At 39.6% G+C, this 17,296-nt stretch overlaps 1 protein-coding gene across 6 annotated transcripts in view; it reads left to right on the top strand.

The window, feature by feature from the left end:
• Positions 1–17,296, top strand: part of SLC16A4 (solute carrier family 16 member 4) — a 439,791-nt gene that overhangs the window by 222,758 nt on the left and 199,737 nt on the right. For all 6 annotated transcript variants that reach the window (XM_044076900.1, XM_044076896.1, XM_044076894.1 and 3 more), the window contains one exon: positions 15,665–15,808. In XM_044076900.1, coding sequence (XP_043932835.1) covers positions 15,665–15,808 — 144 coding nt within the window. The remainder of the gene's footprint in view (positions 1–15,664; positions 15,809–17,296) is intronic.

The raw sequence follows: 17,296 nt of genomic DNA on the forward strand, positions 1-17,296 counted from the left end.
AGCCTAAGGAAATACTTGGAGTCAGTGTTAGCCCCGCTCCGCTCACTGCACTCGGGCTTGCTCCGCTCCCCTCCCTGCCCCCAATTCCCACCCAGCCCCACTAGTGCTACATTTAAACTAAATTTAGCCACTCCCCTCATGCTAAGTACCAATCAGCACCTCATACATCACTGAACAGCCCTCCCCCTTAACCCATTTCCTTCTCTTCCATTCTTCCGCACCCTGTTAGCACACTCATAGGTTCATAGGTTCATAGGTAGGTACTAGGCTATCGGACCAAGGGCCTAAGTAAGTCTAGCCAGCAAGGTACCAAAGCTTACGCCACCCAAGAAAGTTATTTTCCTGTGCCATTGTCCAGCAGAGACACAGAAGTGATCCCTGGGGTGTATTTCCTATTTCCCATCCACTCATCAAGATTTTTCTTGAAGAGTGCTAATGAAGAACTTTGCTTGACATAGATGGGTAGCTTGTTCCAGAGTATAGGAAGTCTCTGGGACAGGAATCTATCCCTCCAGCTTGTCCTGTTTATTGTGGTGACAAGGTTTAGGTCCCTAGAGTGTGTAGCTTGGAGGGATTGGGATTTCTTTAGGTATAGCATGTCCAACAGCTCTGGGTTTGACATAGCTTTATATGTTAGGCAGAGATCACCTCAGTGTAGGCAATATGCTATGGAGTAAAGCTGGAGTTTTTTGAGGCGGTCAGTGTAGGGCATTTATTTGAGGCCAGTAATCCTCTTTGTGAGGTCCTTCTGTGGCCTTTCCAGCTGCTGCAGATGTCTTGTGAGGTACATTACAAAAGGGGCGTTGTACTCTATAATGGGTCTAATGAGTGGCGAGTAGAGGGGAACAATGACCTCTTTTTTCCTGGATGAGAACCCTTTTATGATGAGGTGTGCCACATAGAAGGACTTCCTGACTACTGTGGCGATGTGACTATCAAAGGTGAGACTACTGTCCACCTGGGTCCCAAGGTCTCTTATCACACATTCGGTGTTAAGTAGATTGCTGCCTATGTGGTAGTTCATGGATACAGAGTTTTTACCAAAGGGGATGACACTGCACTTTTTGGCATTGAGCTTGAGGCCATGGCTCTGACACCAGGCATCTGTCTCAGTGAGGCCCTTCTGCAGGATGTCCACATCATTTTGGACTTGACTATGGCTCCTAGTTTGAAGTCATCTGCGAACTTCATCAGCCAGAGGCCTTCTGTGCTAACCTGTACTTCAGAGAAGTAGATACCAAACAGGAGAGGCCCCAGGGCGGAACCCTGTGGCACTCCACTTGTCACTGCCTTGAGGTCAGATTTGGAGTCTGCAACTTTTACAGTGTGGGTGTCAGTGAGCCAGTTGGCAACCCATCTTGTGATGTAGGGATTTATACCTAGTTTAGTGAGTTTAGCTATAATTCCAGAATGGGGGATGGTGTTGAAAGCCTTGGCGAGGTCAAGATAGGCTGTGTGAACCACCTTACCCTCATCCATGGCTTTGGTGACTGCCTCAAAGAAGTCAATCAGATTCAGAAGGCATGATCTGCCTTTCACAAACCCGAACTGGGTAGGATACCAATGTCTTTGTTTATGAGTTCCATGATGATACGTTCCATGGCCTTGCAGACCAGGCTCGTCAGGCTAATATGTTGATAGTTCCCGGGATCAGTGGTGGCTCCCCCATTGAGGAGTGGGATAACTGTTGCTGTGTGCCATTCAGTGGGCACAAAGCCTGATGTGAGGCTATTATTGAACATGGTGCTTAAGTGGGGAGCCAGTTCGTTCTGAAGTTCGTGTAAAACGCAGCCTGGGATGTTGTCCGGTCCCATGGATGCTGTGTTTTTGGCTTTAGAGAGTGCAGTTTTTACCTGCATAGTTGTGATTACAGGGACTCTGCATTCTTCCTGTATAGATATGGGCCCTTTAAGGGGTGAGAGGGGGGTAAAGTTAGCACTGAACCGATCTGCCAGGATGTTGGCAATATCAGTTGGTTCTGTAATTTTCATGCCTTTGTGCTGTAACTCAGAGCAGATCTGGGTGTTGCCATCTAGATTCTTGACATAGCTATAGAATGCTTTGTGGCTGTCCTTGGATTTACTGGTGATTTTGTTTTTGTAGCTAGTTTTGGAGGATCTTATAAGGGAACTCAGCTTCTTACTGAGGCTGACCAGGGAGCTTCTCCACTCATGGGATTTTACTCTCTTTTGCAACAGTTTCTTCCTTCTATTGTACAGTTTGTTTATAGCAGGGGACCACCAGATTGGCTTCCTTTTTTTTGGAGGATAGCATCTTGGTTCTGTTTGGGATAGCATGATCCATGCACTTGTGTAAGTGCTTATAGAGTGCATTTGTGTAGGATTCAGCAGTTTTAACTGTATTGTCCATCTGCATGGGTGACATGAAGTTCACCACTTCTGTCTTAAGAAGCATGAAGTTGGCTTTGGAGAAAGTTTTTACTGTGATTTCCTTAATGGGGGGTGGGGGCAGGATGTGGATATCAAGGGTGATAAGCTTATGGTTGGATCGGACCAACGAGGAGTTGACTTCAGGTGTGGAACACCGGTCACTCATGTTGGTAATGACTAGGTCTAGAATGTTGTTTCCCTGGGTGGGGGTGTGGATAAGTTGATCTAGGGCATTGGAGTTTAAGAATTCTGGAAAGCGTTGAGCAACGGAGTTGGTACACGAGTAGTTTTCCCAGTTAATGGTGGGGTAGTTGAAGTCACCCATTATTAGGGTGTTTGGTTGAACCCTAATATTTTCCAGTACATCAAGAAAAGAGGAGTGGGAATCCTGGGGCATGGTGGGGGATCTGTAGCAAGCTACAATTTGAATTGCAGTTTTGCCCAGAGTTAGTTGCACTTGGATAACCTTGGATGCATTATGCTGAGCAACTAGCCTGAAGGTGTGGATATCCTTAATGAATATGGACAAACCTCCACCTTTGGTGTTTCGGTCCAGGTTACATGGCCGAAAAGTGTGGTATGAGTTATAGCCTGGTAGTGCAGGGGTGCTCTGTGGAGCCTTGAGCCAGGTCTCAGTCACTGCACAGATATCGATGTTCTCCATTTTAAGGAGTGCCTCGAGTGAGTGCATTTTGAGATTTAGACTTCTAGCATTGAGTAGCATTACCTTCAGTTTTTGTTTGCCTGTTCCTGTTATGGTGGTGAATTTGTTATTTGAACCCTGCTTAAAAAAGGCACTATAGGGGCAGCAAGAGCCTTAGCCAGTATCCGGAATCCCAGGGGCGACATGTGCAGGCCATCTGTGGCAAAGCATCGTAGTCTGTCGACCATGTCATCCCAAGCAGACAGATACTGGATCCCCTTAGAATGACACCAGAAGCTTAACCAATTGTTGAAGCCAATCATTTTGTCCTTGTACTGTGGTATCATTCTGGGCGATGGCAGAGTGCTACTCAGGGCTAGGGTCATACCTGCCTGGGCTACAAGATCAGAGAGCTCTTCCATGTTTCTTTTCATGTAGTCCAGGGAGGTACGTCTCAGGTCATTCACACCAACATGGACAATGACAGAGTCATATTTGTACTTGGTGTGGAGTGACCTGAGTGCGTGGGTTATGTGGTGGATCCTGGCACCCGACAGGCAGCTGACAGTAACCTTCTCTTTATCTAGCCTAGTGAGTGGGACATCAGTGTGCCTGACTATAGAGTCACCTATGACTAGTGTGTTGGGTATGTTGTTTTGCCTTATTGGCTGTGGTTGAGTGGCACATTGAGTCTGTGGGCCATGTGTCATTTGGGTTGTGTTGGGAGATGGAGGTTACTTGCGTTTCTGCTTTGGAGGTTTCTGCTACTTAGACAGATTATTATTGAGAGCCTCCATGAATGTTTCTGTGTTACTGTGTGTGGATTTTGGTGGTATAGATTTAGTGAGACTATGTGATGAGTGTGGTGTGGTGCAAATGTTTACTTTCTCCTCGTGACTGTCAAGTTCAGTCTTGGTTAGAGAGAGCTTTACCTCTAGTTTGGCTAGATAAGTGCATCTCTCACAGGTTGTAGTGTTGGGTGGTAGGAGGAGAGGCTTGTCTGTGTACATGAGGCAATTTCTACAATGCCTCAGGATGCCCAGATTCATCAGATAGACAGGAGAGAACACTGGGAACTGACCCTTGGACATGCCTGAATAAAAAACTATTTTCCTCTAGATAAGTGAGGAAAGTGAGTACAAGAGCTGTTTTTCTCTAAGCAAGTGAGAAAAGTAAGTACAAAAACTGCTTTCCTCTAGGTAATGAGAAAGATTGAGTGCTATAATAATTAGTAGCTTATTTAGTGCTTACAACCATCAAAAATTGGCCCGTCTAGCCCTAACAAAATGCAAACAAGTAAAAAAAATACTAATTACCTTACTGCCTATACTATTTCTATTTTACCATCTTACTGTCTACGAACAAAAACTTGACCATGGTATTCACTACCCAAATAGTCAAACAGCCACCCACCACATCACACATAACACCAAACACTTTACGATCCCCAGCACACCGAATCTACCACCCTCAACAAAATATCACCCCTGTAAAGCCACAAAACATAATCCTAAAGACAAAGACTATATAAAACTTATAAACAAACTCCTAAAGCTTAGCGTATCCTGTCACTTTAACCTTATAACACATGGGGACATCATGCATCCCAACCCTGGCCCACCCATACTCAAAAACCTTCACTCCCCTACCACAACCCCCACAGTCAAGCTACCCCTTTCTACTCCCAGTAGTTCCCTCCTAGCATTTCACCTAAATATTAGAAGTATTAACAATAAGATTCCCAACCTACATACCCTCCTAGCAACCCACTCCCCAGACATTATGTGTCTTACGGAATCCTGGCTAAAACCTGGTACTACTGATAATGAGATACTACCTCCAGGATATAATATTCACCGGTTAGACCGTACTAACCTAGTACTACTGATAATGAGATACTACCTCCAGGATATAATATTCACCGGTTAGACTGTACTAACCTAGTACTACTGATAATGAGATACTACCTCCAGGATATAATATTCACCGGTTAGACAGTACTAACCCAGTACTACTGATAATGAGATACTACCTCCAGGATACAATATTCACCGGTTAGACTATACTAACCTAGTACTACTGATAATGAGATACTACCTCCAGGATATAATATTCACCAGTTAGACTGTACTAACCTAGTACTACTGATAATGAGATACTACCTCCAGGATATAATATTCACCGGCTAGATCGTACTAACCTAGTGCTACTGATAATGAGATACTACCTCCAGGATATAATATTCACCGGTTAGACCGTACTAACCTAGTACTACTGATAATGAGATACTACCACCAGGATATAATATTCACTGGTTAGACCATACTAACCTAGTACTACTGATAATGAGATACTACCTCCAGGGTATATTATTCACCGGTTAGACCATACTAACCTAGTACTACTGATAATGAGATACTACCACCAGGATATAATATTCACTGGTTAGACCATACTAACCTAGTACTACTGATAATGAGACACTACCTCCAGGATATAATATTCACCGGTTAGACCGTACTAACCTAGTACTACTGATAATGAGATACTACCTCCAGGATATAATATTCACTGGTTAGACCGTACTAACCTAGTACTACTGATAATTAGATATTACCTCCAGGAGATAATATTCACCGCTTAGACCGTACTAACCTAGTACTACTGATAATGAGATACTACCTCCAGGATATAATATTCACCGGTTAGACCGTACTAACCTAGTACTACTGATAATGAGATACTACCTCCAGGATATAATATTCACCGGTTAGACCATACTAACCTAGTGCTACTGATAATGAGATACTACCACCAGGATATAATATTCACCGGTTAGACAGTACTAACCTAGTACTACTGATAATGAGATACTACTTCCAGGATATAATATTCACCGGTTAAACTGTACTAACCTAGTACTACTGATAATGAGATACTACCTCCAGGATATAATATTCACCGGTTAGACCGTACTAACCTAGTACTACTGATAATGAGATACTACCTCCAGGATATAATATTCACCGATTAGACCATACTAACCTAGTACTACTGATAACGAGATACTACCTCAAGGATATAATATTCACTGGTTAGACCATACTAACCTAGTACTACTGATAATGAGATACTACCTCCAGGATATAATATTCACCGGTTAGACCATACTAACCTAGTACTACTGATAATGAGATACTACCACCAGGATATAATATTCACCAGTTAGACAGTACTAACCTAGTACTACTGATAATGAGATACTACCTCCAGGATATAATATTCACTGGTTAGACCATACTAACCTAGTACTACTGATAATGAGATACTACCTCCAGGATATAATATTCACTGGTTAGACTGTACTAACCTAGTACTACAGATAATGAGATACAACCTCCAGGATATAATATTCACCGGTTAGACTATACTAACCTAGTACTACTGATAATGAGATACTACCTCCAGGATATAATATTCACTGGTTAGACTGTACTAACCTAGTACTACTGATAATGAGATACTACCTCCAGGATATAATATTCACCGGTTAGACTGTACTAACCTAGTACTACTGATAATGAGATACTACCTCCAGGATATAATATTCACCGGTTAGACAGTACTAACCCAGTACTACTGATAATGAGATACTACCTCCAGGATATAATATTCACTGGTTACACTGTACTAACCTAGTACTACTGATAATGAGATACTACCTCCAGGATATAATATTCACCGGTTAGACAGTACTAACCCAGTACTACTGATAATGAGATACTACCTCCAGGATATAATATTCACCGGTTAGACTATGCTAACCTAGTACTACTGATAATGAGATACTACCTCCAGGATACAATATTCACCGGTTAGACCGTACTAACCTAGTACTACTGATAATGAGATACTACCCCCAGGATATAATATTCACCGGTTAGACTGTACTAACCCAGTACTACTGATAATGAGATACTACCTCCAGGATATAATATTCACCGGTTAGACTATACTAACCTAGTACTACTGATAATGAGATACTACCTCCAGGATACAATATTCACCGGTTAGACAGTACTAACCCAGTACTACTGATAATGAGATACTACCTCCAGGATACAATATTCACCGGTTAGACTATACTAACCTAGTACTACTGATAATGAGATACTACCTCCAGGATATAATATTCACCGGTTAGACCATACTAACCTAGTACTACTGATAATGAGATACTACCTCCAGGATATAATATTCACCGGTTAGACCGTACTAACCCAGTACTACTGATAATGAGATACTACCTCCAGGATATAATATTCACCGGTTAGACCGTACTAACCTAGTACTACTGACAATGAGATACTACCTCCAGGATACAATATTCACCGGTTAGACCGTACTAACCTAGTACTACTGATAATAAGATACTACCCACAGGATATAATATTCACCCGTTAGACTGTATTAACCTAGTACTACTGATAATGAGATACTACCTCCAGGATATAATATTCACCGGTTAGACCATACTAACCTAGTACTACTGATAATGAGATACTACCTCCAGGATACAATATTCACCGGATAAACAGTACTAACCCAGTACTACTGATAATGAGATACTACCTCCAGGATACAATATTCACCGGTTAGACCATACTAACCTAGTACTACTGATAATGGGATACTACCTCCAGGATATAATATTCACCGGTTAGACTGTACTAACCTAGTACTACTGATAATGAGATACTACCTCCAGGATATAATATTCACCGGTTAGACTGTACTAACCCAGTACTACTGATAATGAGATACTACCTCCAGGATACAATATTCACTGGTTAGACCATACTAACCTAGTACTACTGATAATGAGATACTACCTCCAGGATGTAATATTCACTGGTTAGACAGTACTAACCCAGTACTATTGATAATGAGATACTACCTCCAGGATATAATATTCACCAGTTAGAACATACTAACCTAGTACTACTGATAATGAGATACTACCTCCAGGATATAATATTCACCGGTTAGACCATACTACAAGGAAAGGAGATGGGATAGCAGTCCTTTACAAAAATACTCTAACTGTTAATAGAGACACCATTCAACCGCCCCAATTCAATAATGCAGAACTTCTCATAACCAAACTACAGATTAACCAGAACAAATACTTGAACATCATCTGTGCTTACATTCCACCAGGCAACAACTTAAATACCCTAGAGGATATCCTATACTGGTTATCCACTACCTATCCCCAAGAAACCATAGTTCTTGGGGACTTTAATACCGACTGCCACCCATGCTCCTCCAAACCCCCCCGAACCCCTATAAACTTATCTGGGTTTAAACAGACCATAACCTCTCCCACTAGGATAAACAAACTGACCAACAGGGAAAGTATCCTAGACTGGATCCTAATTAATAACCAATCCGGACTGTACACAGCTGGCACTCTCCCTGATGACCTTAGCGACCATTTACTAACCTATATCATAAAACAAAAGGCAGGAAACCCTCACCAGACCAAATATAAAACACTTAGAAACAGGAAAGACTTGGGACACTGCTATACTCCAAAATGAACTAAAAGCAGTTGACTAGTCAAAACTAAAAAATCTACCATTAGAAGAGGTTATAGCTCACTTTAACACTAAATTCCTAAGTATCCTTGATTCACATGCTCCAGCACGTACAATAAAATCTAGATCACAGCACCATGGCTCACAAAAGATACCAAATCTAAAATCAAAACTAGAAACAGAGCCTGGGCCCACTGGAGAACAACTAAAGCCCCACTTGACCATCTAAATTATCGTCAACTCAGGAATGATACAAAAAAATCTATTCTAGATTCTAGAAAAATTCTAGATAAAAAACTTCTACCAAAATCTCATTAAAAAACACCAAAACAACCCTCAAAAGTTCTGGTCGGGCTTAAATCAACTACTTCATCCAGGTCATTCTACCACCCTAACCATGGCTAACCACACCCATAGTTCCCCAGAGACCATGGCTGGCGCTTATAATAACTTTTTCACTGAAACAATCCAATCCCTAGCAAATCAACTAACCCCCACAAACTTAAACCACACCCCTAATCTACCCACTAATCATGCCCAGTTTAGCTTCCAACCGATATCCACTAGTTTTCTCAAAACACTTATAAAAAACTAAAACCTACCACCCTCACTGCTAACCTCCTCCCTACAGAGTACCTACAAATAGCTGCAGATGCCATTGCATATCCCATATCTATCCTTATCAACAGAACCTTATCCAAAAGCGCTATCTCCTCCCTCTGGAAAATATCTCACGTCATCCCACTCCATAAAGGTGGTAGCTCCTCAGACATATCCAACTATAGACCCATTGCCATTCTTTCTCCACTAGCCAAAATAATAGAGAAATGTGTACACAAGCAACTAATGCAATACCTTACACAGAATAACTTACTATCCAACTCCCAACATGGTTTCAGGCCATACCACAGCACCATCTCTGCCCTCCTTTCCTTTACTAATGCCATAAACCAAAACAGGAATGACAATAGGCTATCCTCCGCCCTCTTTCTTGACCTATCAAATGCCTTTGACATGGTCAACCATGAACTTCTCATTCTTTCTCTAAAATCTATTTCCCTCAATAAGCACACAAGCCAGTGGTTCCAGTCCTACTCGACTGGTAGACAACAGACAGTACTATGGCAGGGCAAACTCTCCAGCCAGCTAACTCTCACACTTGGTGTCCCTCAAGGCTCCATACTAGGTCCACTACTCTTCTCTATTTTTATCAACAACCTTCACACTGCTATCCTTAAAGCTACCTGTATTCAATATGCAGATGATTCCACTCTGATCTGCTCAGCCACCACCCCATCCGAACTGCAAACCCTAACCCAAAATACATTTAACACTATTGAGAACTGGCTCGCCAACCAACACCTACTGCTGAACCCCAATAAAACTAAACTTCTACTCTTCACCTCCACTAGTAGATCTGCCACACTTTCATTCTCTGTCACATCTAACAATGGTACCACTATCTCCCCAGATCAACACACCAGACTTCTAGGGGTTATCATAGACAATAATCTCAAATTTGATCTACAGGTCAACAAAACCATACAGACCATCAATAAGAAGCTTGGATCACTGTGTAGAAACAAGATATTTTTAACCCCACTGGCTAGGACTGCAATCGCCTGGTCACACCTACTCTCTACTCTTTTATATGCCTCGCCTGTACTCTCAAACCTCAACAAATCTGAACTAGGTAAGCTGTCCCATAGCTACAACCATATTGCCAGATTCACCATTGGCTCCACCTATAGAACTCACCACTGCCAGAACCTGAAACAACTAGAGTGTCTAGAACTGCCCAGCTTAATTCAATTCAATCAGCTTTTAATAGCACACAAAATTCTGTACCACTCTGAGGATACCCCTTCACTTATAAATATTATTAAGCCATATAGCAACCTGAGATCCCTACAGTCAGCCAACAAACTACTGGTCCAAACCCACAAAGCTAATAATTCTGCTAGTGAATTCCTGTTTGCCAACTTTGTTGACAAAACCTGGAATTTGTTGCCAAACTACGTAACCCTACAATCCTCCAAAAGTCTCTTAAAAAAAAACCTCAAACAGTATCTCAAAGTGAACTGGCTTTGCCCATGTCCCAACTCTGATTAAGTTATAAACTGAAAGCATAATCTGTAAATATCATAACATGCAACTACGTCACCAAGCTCTATATCCAATCTGACGTCTCTTGCTTTTAATTGTGTCTGTCCACGAGAATCGTGAGTCCCTACTAGGAAACACTACTAAGCCATTGTACATAATCACTTTGTTTTATATCTTATATTTTTTAATGTTATCCAACTTCTTGTGTAATCTATGTAAGTTTATGTATTTGGAGCTTTTCTCCCCGGTCGTCTGCTGAAAATGGATATGTATCCAGTCGGACTATCCTGTTAAACAAATGTAAAATAAAATAAATAAATAAATAATAAAATAAATGATGTTGTCCTAACATCATCTAAACCTGCATGGGAAATTTAAGTAGAAGCTGGAAAATACAGAGCAACAGGACTGGGGCAGATACAGATAGATATATTCAGCACAGTCTGGTGAGTGCACAGCTGTTCTTTCTTTTAGAGGAAATGTAAAGAGGTGTGTGTGTGTGAAATGCCCCAGTTAGGGGGAACTGTCTAGTTAAGTGAGACTGCTCAGATTCAAACCCTGAACCATAATAATTAATGGCAGGAAAGTGCCTTAAACCTCAACACCAACTGCCAGGGGTCCTTTAAAATTTTTTATCACTGAGGATTACAGTCTGTCAGTATCATGCACAGAGATTCAAAGACATGTTGTTTAGTATCAGTGGTACAATAGGTACCACACTTGCTTTTGGTGCAGAAGATTGTGGGTTCTCTTCCCACAGTAGACAGGTTGATTGCTAACCCTACTGTGCAGCATAAAGAGGGATAAGGTACTACACTTCTGAGTGTATCCTCCTTTGGATGAGATGCCTAATAACTGTTGTTGGTTTGCCACCCATTCCCTAATGCATTATTACCAGTATATCATGTTTTCTTCATGAATGTAACATAAGCAATTTATTCTTCAAGGGCAAAAGGTACAGAATTTGTAGTTGAAACATTTAAATGCAAAGTTATTTGCCATCAGCAATGGATTTATTAGTTATAGTTCTCGTTAATGTGGAATTATTCAGATGACTTTTACTTCTGCAAAGATTGTGCACATTGACTGATACTGGTGGATTGTAATGTCAGGAGTCTGAGTGAACTTTTATCGTTGGACATGTTCTGATACAGGTAGTTTTGTCAATATTGGTTCATACATATTGTTTCATTGCTTACTAGAAAAATGTTCAAAACTGCAAATTTAAAACATACTGTAACAAATGGTGCTGTATTATATAAGTAGTATAATTTAATACAATCAGGAAGGTGAATCAAAGAACACACACACACACACACACACACACACATATATATATATATATATATATATATATATATATATATATATATATATATGGTCCTAAAAATGTGTGCAAGGGGCCCATGATTTAAAAACATCCCAAAGATAAACTTATTCAACCACTGGCCAGGTGCATTTTCTTCGAATGTGGGTTTCAATGCCATTTCAATGAATGTCAGTTTCAAGGGCAGAGAAGTTTCCTGTTGTTCATGTGTAGTCTGTTTTCATTGTCAGACTGTGATGTTTTGGCTATCAGTGTGTTAACATAAACATTCAGTGTAGACGCTTCTTTATACCATTTAATGAATGTAATCTTGTTTCACAAATGCTCACTGGACTTTTGTTGGATTCTGATAAATGACTAAACCTTAAAAACTTGCTTGCTTAGACATACAAAGACACACATGCACACGCGCACACACGCACGCACACACACACACACACACACACACACACACACACACACACACACACACACACACACATTTTGTCATTACTCAATATAACTCTGAAAACAGAGGGTAAGAAATGTCCCTATATCCTGCTCTCTGATTTGCACTCTGCTGATTTTGTTCACCAAGTATATTTACATCACTGCTACTGCACTGCAGTTTTAATCCGGGCATTCATTTGACAACATCAACCAGGTTGTAATGTATTTATCCTCTGTTTAATAACTAATGAATCTGTATGACAAATCCTGATTAAAGGATGCCTCAGTATCATTGTTCCCAACATTTTAAAAACCACAAGGTTTTATTGCAGTTTTCATATTAATAACATTGTGTAATGTTAACAACCAAACCAACAAACAACATAAATCCACAATTGTTCCATTTAAAATGACATTAATATGAACAATAATATGTGGTGAAGTGTATGTAACTGGAAAACATGAAACATAGCCAAGTCAACATCATAATTTATTTTTTCTTGATGAATAGTTATAATAAAGCATTTCTCCAGCACAGAAACATTATAATCACAAACAGGCGTATAAAAGATTTAATTATTCCTATAAATTAAGTAAGACTTATTGTATTGTTGGAATCATGTTGCTCCCATCTACCCAGTTTTCTACTAAAAAGAATTAACTGAACAGAAAATCTGAATGAAATATATTTTCATAATCTAATAATATTTTCATCTTGATGTTTAATATGCAGCAAAAACATTTAGGAGAAATTATTATAATATTCCACTTCCTGAATATAAAAAAAAAAGCCTGATTCAGATATTTTAATAACAGTCGCAAAAATGTTCACCATCTCTATCGCCATTTTTACACAATGAAATATACAATTACAACAGTAAATTCAAAACAGGCTTGACTGATAGGTGCGATGCAGATAATTAATCATCAATTAGATATACATAACTTTTGTGAATGGTCCATATTTATATGCATTGTTACATTTCCTTCCAAGAAATTAAAGTTAACTCTTCATTTAAATGGTCTTACCAATATCTGAATGCGTATACTGAAGAGGAAACAGTATCATTACTTAAATCATTATAAAGAAATAAAACTTCTTCTTGAGAAGCTTAAACCACTATCTTTCAAATCTCTAAAGATGTACAATTTTGTCACCATATCCAGTAGTTTAGAAATTGTGATGCAACTTAAGTTAAACCACTATGGGCAAGGAACTAGCTAGATTTCATTTACATAGCAGGCTAATTTATCATTAGTAATAAAATCTTTAAATTAAATATTTAATGTTTTTCGACTGAGTGATAAAAATGGAGACCTTAACATTCTTAACATACAGATTTGCCACAAAATGTTTCACTGTATCTTTCAACTGCTATGATTTATGCAGAGTGCTATGAATTTGGCCCTCAGATTTAGTTTTTCTCCTCCTAAATTTATGTTGTTCCACATAAAGTCAAACATGTTTATGGAAACATACTTTATTAAATACATAGACAAAGGCTATACAGATATACTACCACTAATTACATAGGCTCTACTATGTAAAGATCTGCTATTGTTTAAAATAAGAAAATACTCCTCTTTCTAACACTGTTCTATGAATTTTAATGGTTGGAGTTTGAGAGGTATGAATATACCCTTGCATACAGTGCTTGAAACATTTCCAGCTAGCCTTTAGATGTATGGAACTACGTATACGATCTTTGAAAAAATCACTGTTCCAGGAAACATTATTTATATTAACTGTGCATTAAGGTTTAATTTCATATCCCTACTACATGCTCTGCTCTAAATGTTATCTCACTATTGCCTACCTCTTTACTCAGCTGACACTTCAAAAATTAAAGCAGGTTGCTTACAGTAACTGGTCTCATAACAAGTCAGTTGTAGTTACTGGAGTTTTGCCTGGCTAGCCCCATGCTCATTACTTTGCTCTTCCTACATTTACTGGTAGTATCCTGTGGTCTTCTGATGTCAGAATAACAGTGAGAACTGCAAACAATGTCAGAATAACAGTGAGAACTGCAAACAGTTTTACATTTGCCATATTACCGCATCAAGCGCTATTAGTTCACCTAATGGTATGCAACGTCTGATGTGTGTAATTATTTTTACTTTTAGTTCTATTATTTGGAATTATGTAGGATTTTTCCTAGGCACTATAGAAACATCAGTTATTTAAACACACTCAACCTTTTGTTTTCATGCAACCATTTCTTCTCATAACGTATTCTAAAGGTGCAGTTTAATAGGGCAATCATGTTTCCTGAGTATGAGAAGTATTTATTTTTGTATTAAATATTACTCTACCTGAAAGGGGTTGTTATTCCAGAGGACTGAGCCCCCATAACGCTAGGGGCCTACATAGTGGCATGCTTCATTTTCTTGCTTGATGCAGAGTTTAAGTTTAGTATGGCTTTGTGTAACAATGTTTGGTTTCTGAGACATTGGTGTCATATTCCTTGCAGTGCCACGAGGCACATCTCTCAACAACCTCTTAGCGCAAGACTTCTAGACAAAGTCAAAAATATCACGACAACTGCCTAAAATCAAGGACAGATTTTAAATATTGTTTTTTTATAAATGTACAAGGTTTGTAGAATAACAGGTTTTGTATTAGCATGCATTTTCTGAAGAACTGAAGTCTGAAACAGAAATATCTGCCATTATTTAGTAACTTAAGTCTTCAATGATTTGCCAAAAATCCAGAAATTTTCTGAAGGACTGAACAAACATATGATGCAACAATCTAGACATTCTGCAAAATTCTGGGCAATTAAGAGTTTTGCCTGAAAGTGCTTGACATATGTGCAGATATATGGTATAGTAAATAATGACTATACATGTTCTACAGATGAAAAAAAACAAAACAAGAAGTATATATGTGTATCATTCAGTATATAGAGTTACACAATTATGAAATTAAAAGGATACTTAGAATTATTTTCAAAGAAGGTAGTAATATTTAAAGAATAAAGAGAGAGAATCTTATAATGAATCTTGTTTGACTTTACTAAAATAAAGAACTCAGATTATCCAAATTGCTGATCTCATGTTATTAAGAGCAGCATTTCTGCAAAGTAAGTGGAGTGAAATCATGGGAACTCAGAGAAAGCTACTGCAAGGTACTTAAAATGTTATTTTTTGTATATCTTGTCTTCTTCAGGTCCTATTGCCAACATAATTTGTACGAAGCTGGGACATCGAAAGGCATCCATCCTTGGGGCAGTTCTGGTTAGTGCTGGATTCTTCATTAGCATACTGTCAACAAGTATTATCTTCCTCTACCTCTCCTTAGGAGCCGTTGTCGGTAAGTCCATATGCATTGTCATATACTCTGCAGTTAACTTTCCCCAAATATAAATGTATAACCTCCTTTGGTCCTAGCATATGTTACACACACAGGTACCTCTGCTGCTAATACATCTAATGTGCAAATACCCCATTATCGCCATATATAATATACAGCAACCTATGGTGACAACACAACTGCTACACATCTACCTCTGGTTTCTGGACATGCACCACATAATGACCACCAGCGCCAGCACATGGTGCCCATAGTTAGCTCTACTTTTAGCATAAATAACATACATCCACCTAACGTGTGAACAAGCCCAGCAAACTGGTTCCCCAGTGTTACCATATGTAACATACAACCACCTCAGGAGTCAAAACAAATGACACAGAGCGACCTCAGCTGTTAAAAATCTAATGTGCATCCACCACTATTACTATATCTTAAGCAAAACACACACACACACACACACACACACACACACACACACACACACACACACACTATTGATGTAAGGTTACCAGCCAATCACCACTGTATGGTGTGGAAACATAAAATGCACAATATTTTGAAGTGTATGGGTAAATAAAATGCTTCTGCACCTTTCATTGATGTAGACACACTAAACACCACTATTTATGGTGTATAAAAAAACAAATTATTTTAGACTCCCCACACTGCCTGCTGCTCATCAGCCACCTCTTGACTAACTCATCCTCATTGCTAAAAGTGAAAGTCATCTGAGAGGAGCCATCATTTTGGCAGTGCTTAGGGGTGTTTAAGGTTTTTTTTACTGTAGCCTTAAATCCTCACATACACTCAGTTCTAAGGCTCTTGCCACCTCTATAGTGCCTTTTTAGGTTGTGTTCCAAATACCAAATTACCACCATAACAGCTATAAATAAATGCAATCTGAGGGTCATGCTGCTCAGTGCTAGAAGTCTAAATCTCAAGATGCACTCACTTGAAGCACTCCTCAAAATGGAGAACATCGACATTTGTGCTGTAACAGAGACCTGGTTTAAAGCAGCAGAAAGCACCCCTGCGCTACCAGGCTATAACTCATTCCAGACCTTTCGGCCCCAGAACATGGACCGAAGCTCCAAAGGTGGTGGCATCTCCATATTCATAAAGGATATGCACACCTCCAGACTAGTAGCCCAGCATAATGCATCGGAGATACTTCAGGTACAACTAGCAGTGGGTAAGATGGTGATTCAGGTCATAGCCTGCTATAGGTCTACAACCATGTACCAAGACTCTCACCCCACGTTCCTAAGCACCCTGGAAACTATTAGGGTCCAACCCAACACTCTCATACTGGTGACTTCAACTACCTCTCCATCAACTGGGAAAACTACTCATGTACCAATACACTTGCCCAACGCTTCCTGGAATTCATTAATTCCAATGAGCTGGACCAGCTCATTCTTACCCCCACTAGAGGAAGCAACATCCTTGACCTGGTTATTTCTAACACGGGCAACCATTGCTCAACAC

Source organism: Protopterus annectens, chromosome 7.part0 (assembly GCF_019279795.1).
Source record: "Protopterus annectens isolate FY-2018-M chromosome 7.part0, PAN1.0, whole genome shotgun sequence".
Classification (NCBI taxonomy): Eukaryota; Metazoa; Chordata; order Ceratodontiformes; family Protopteridae; genus Protopterus; species Protopterus annectens.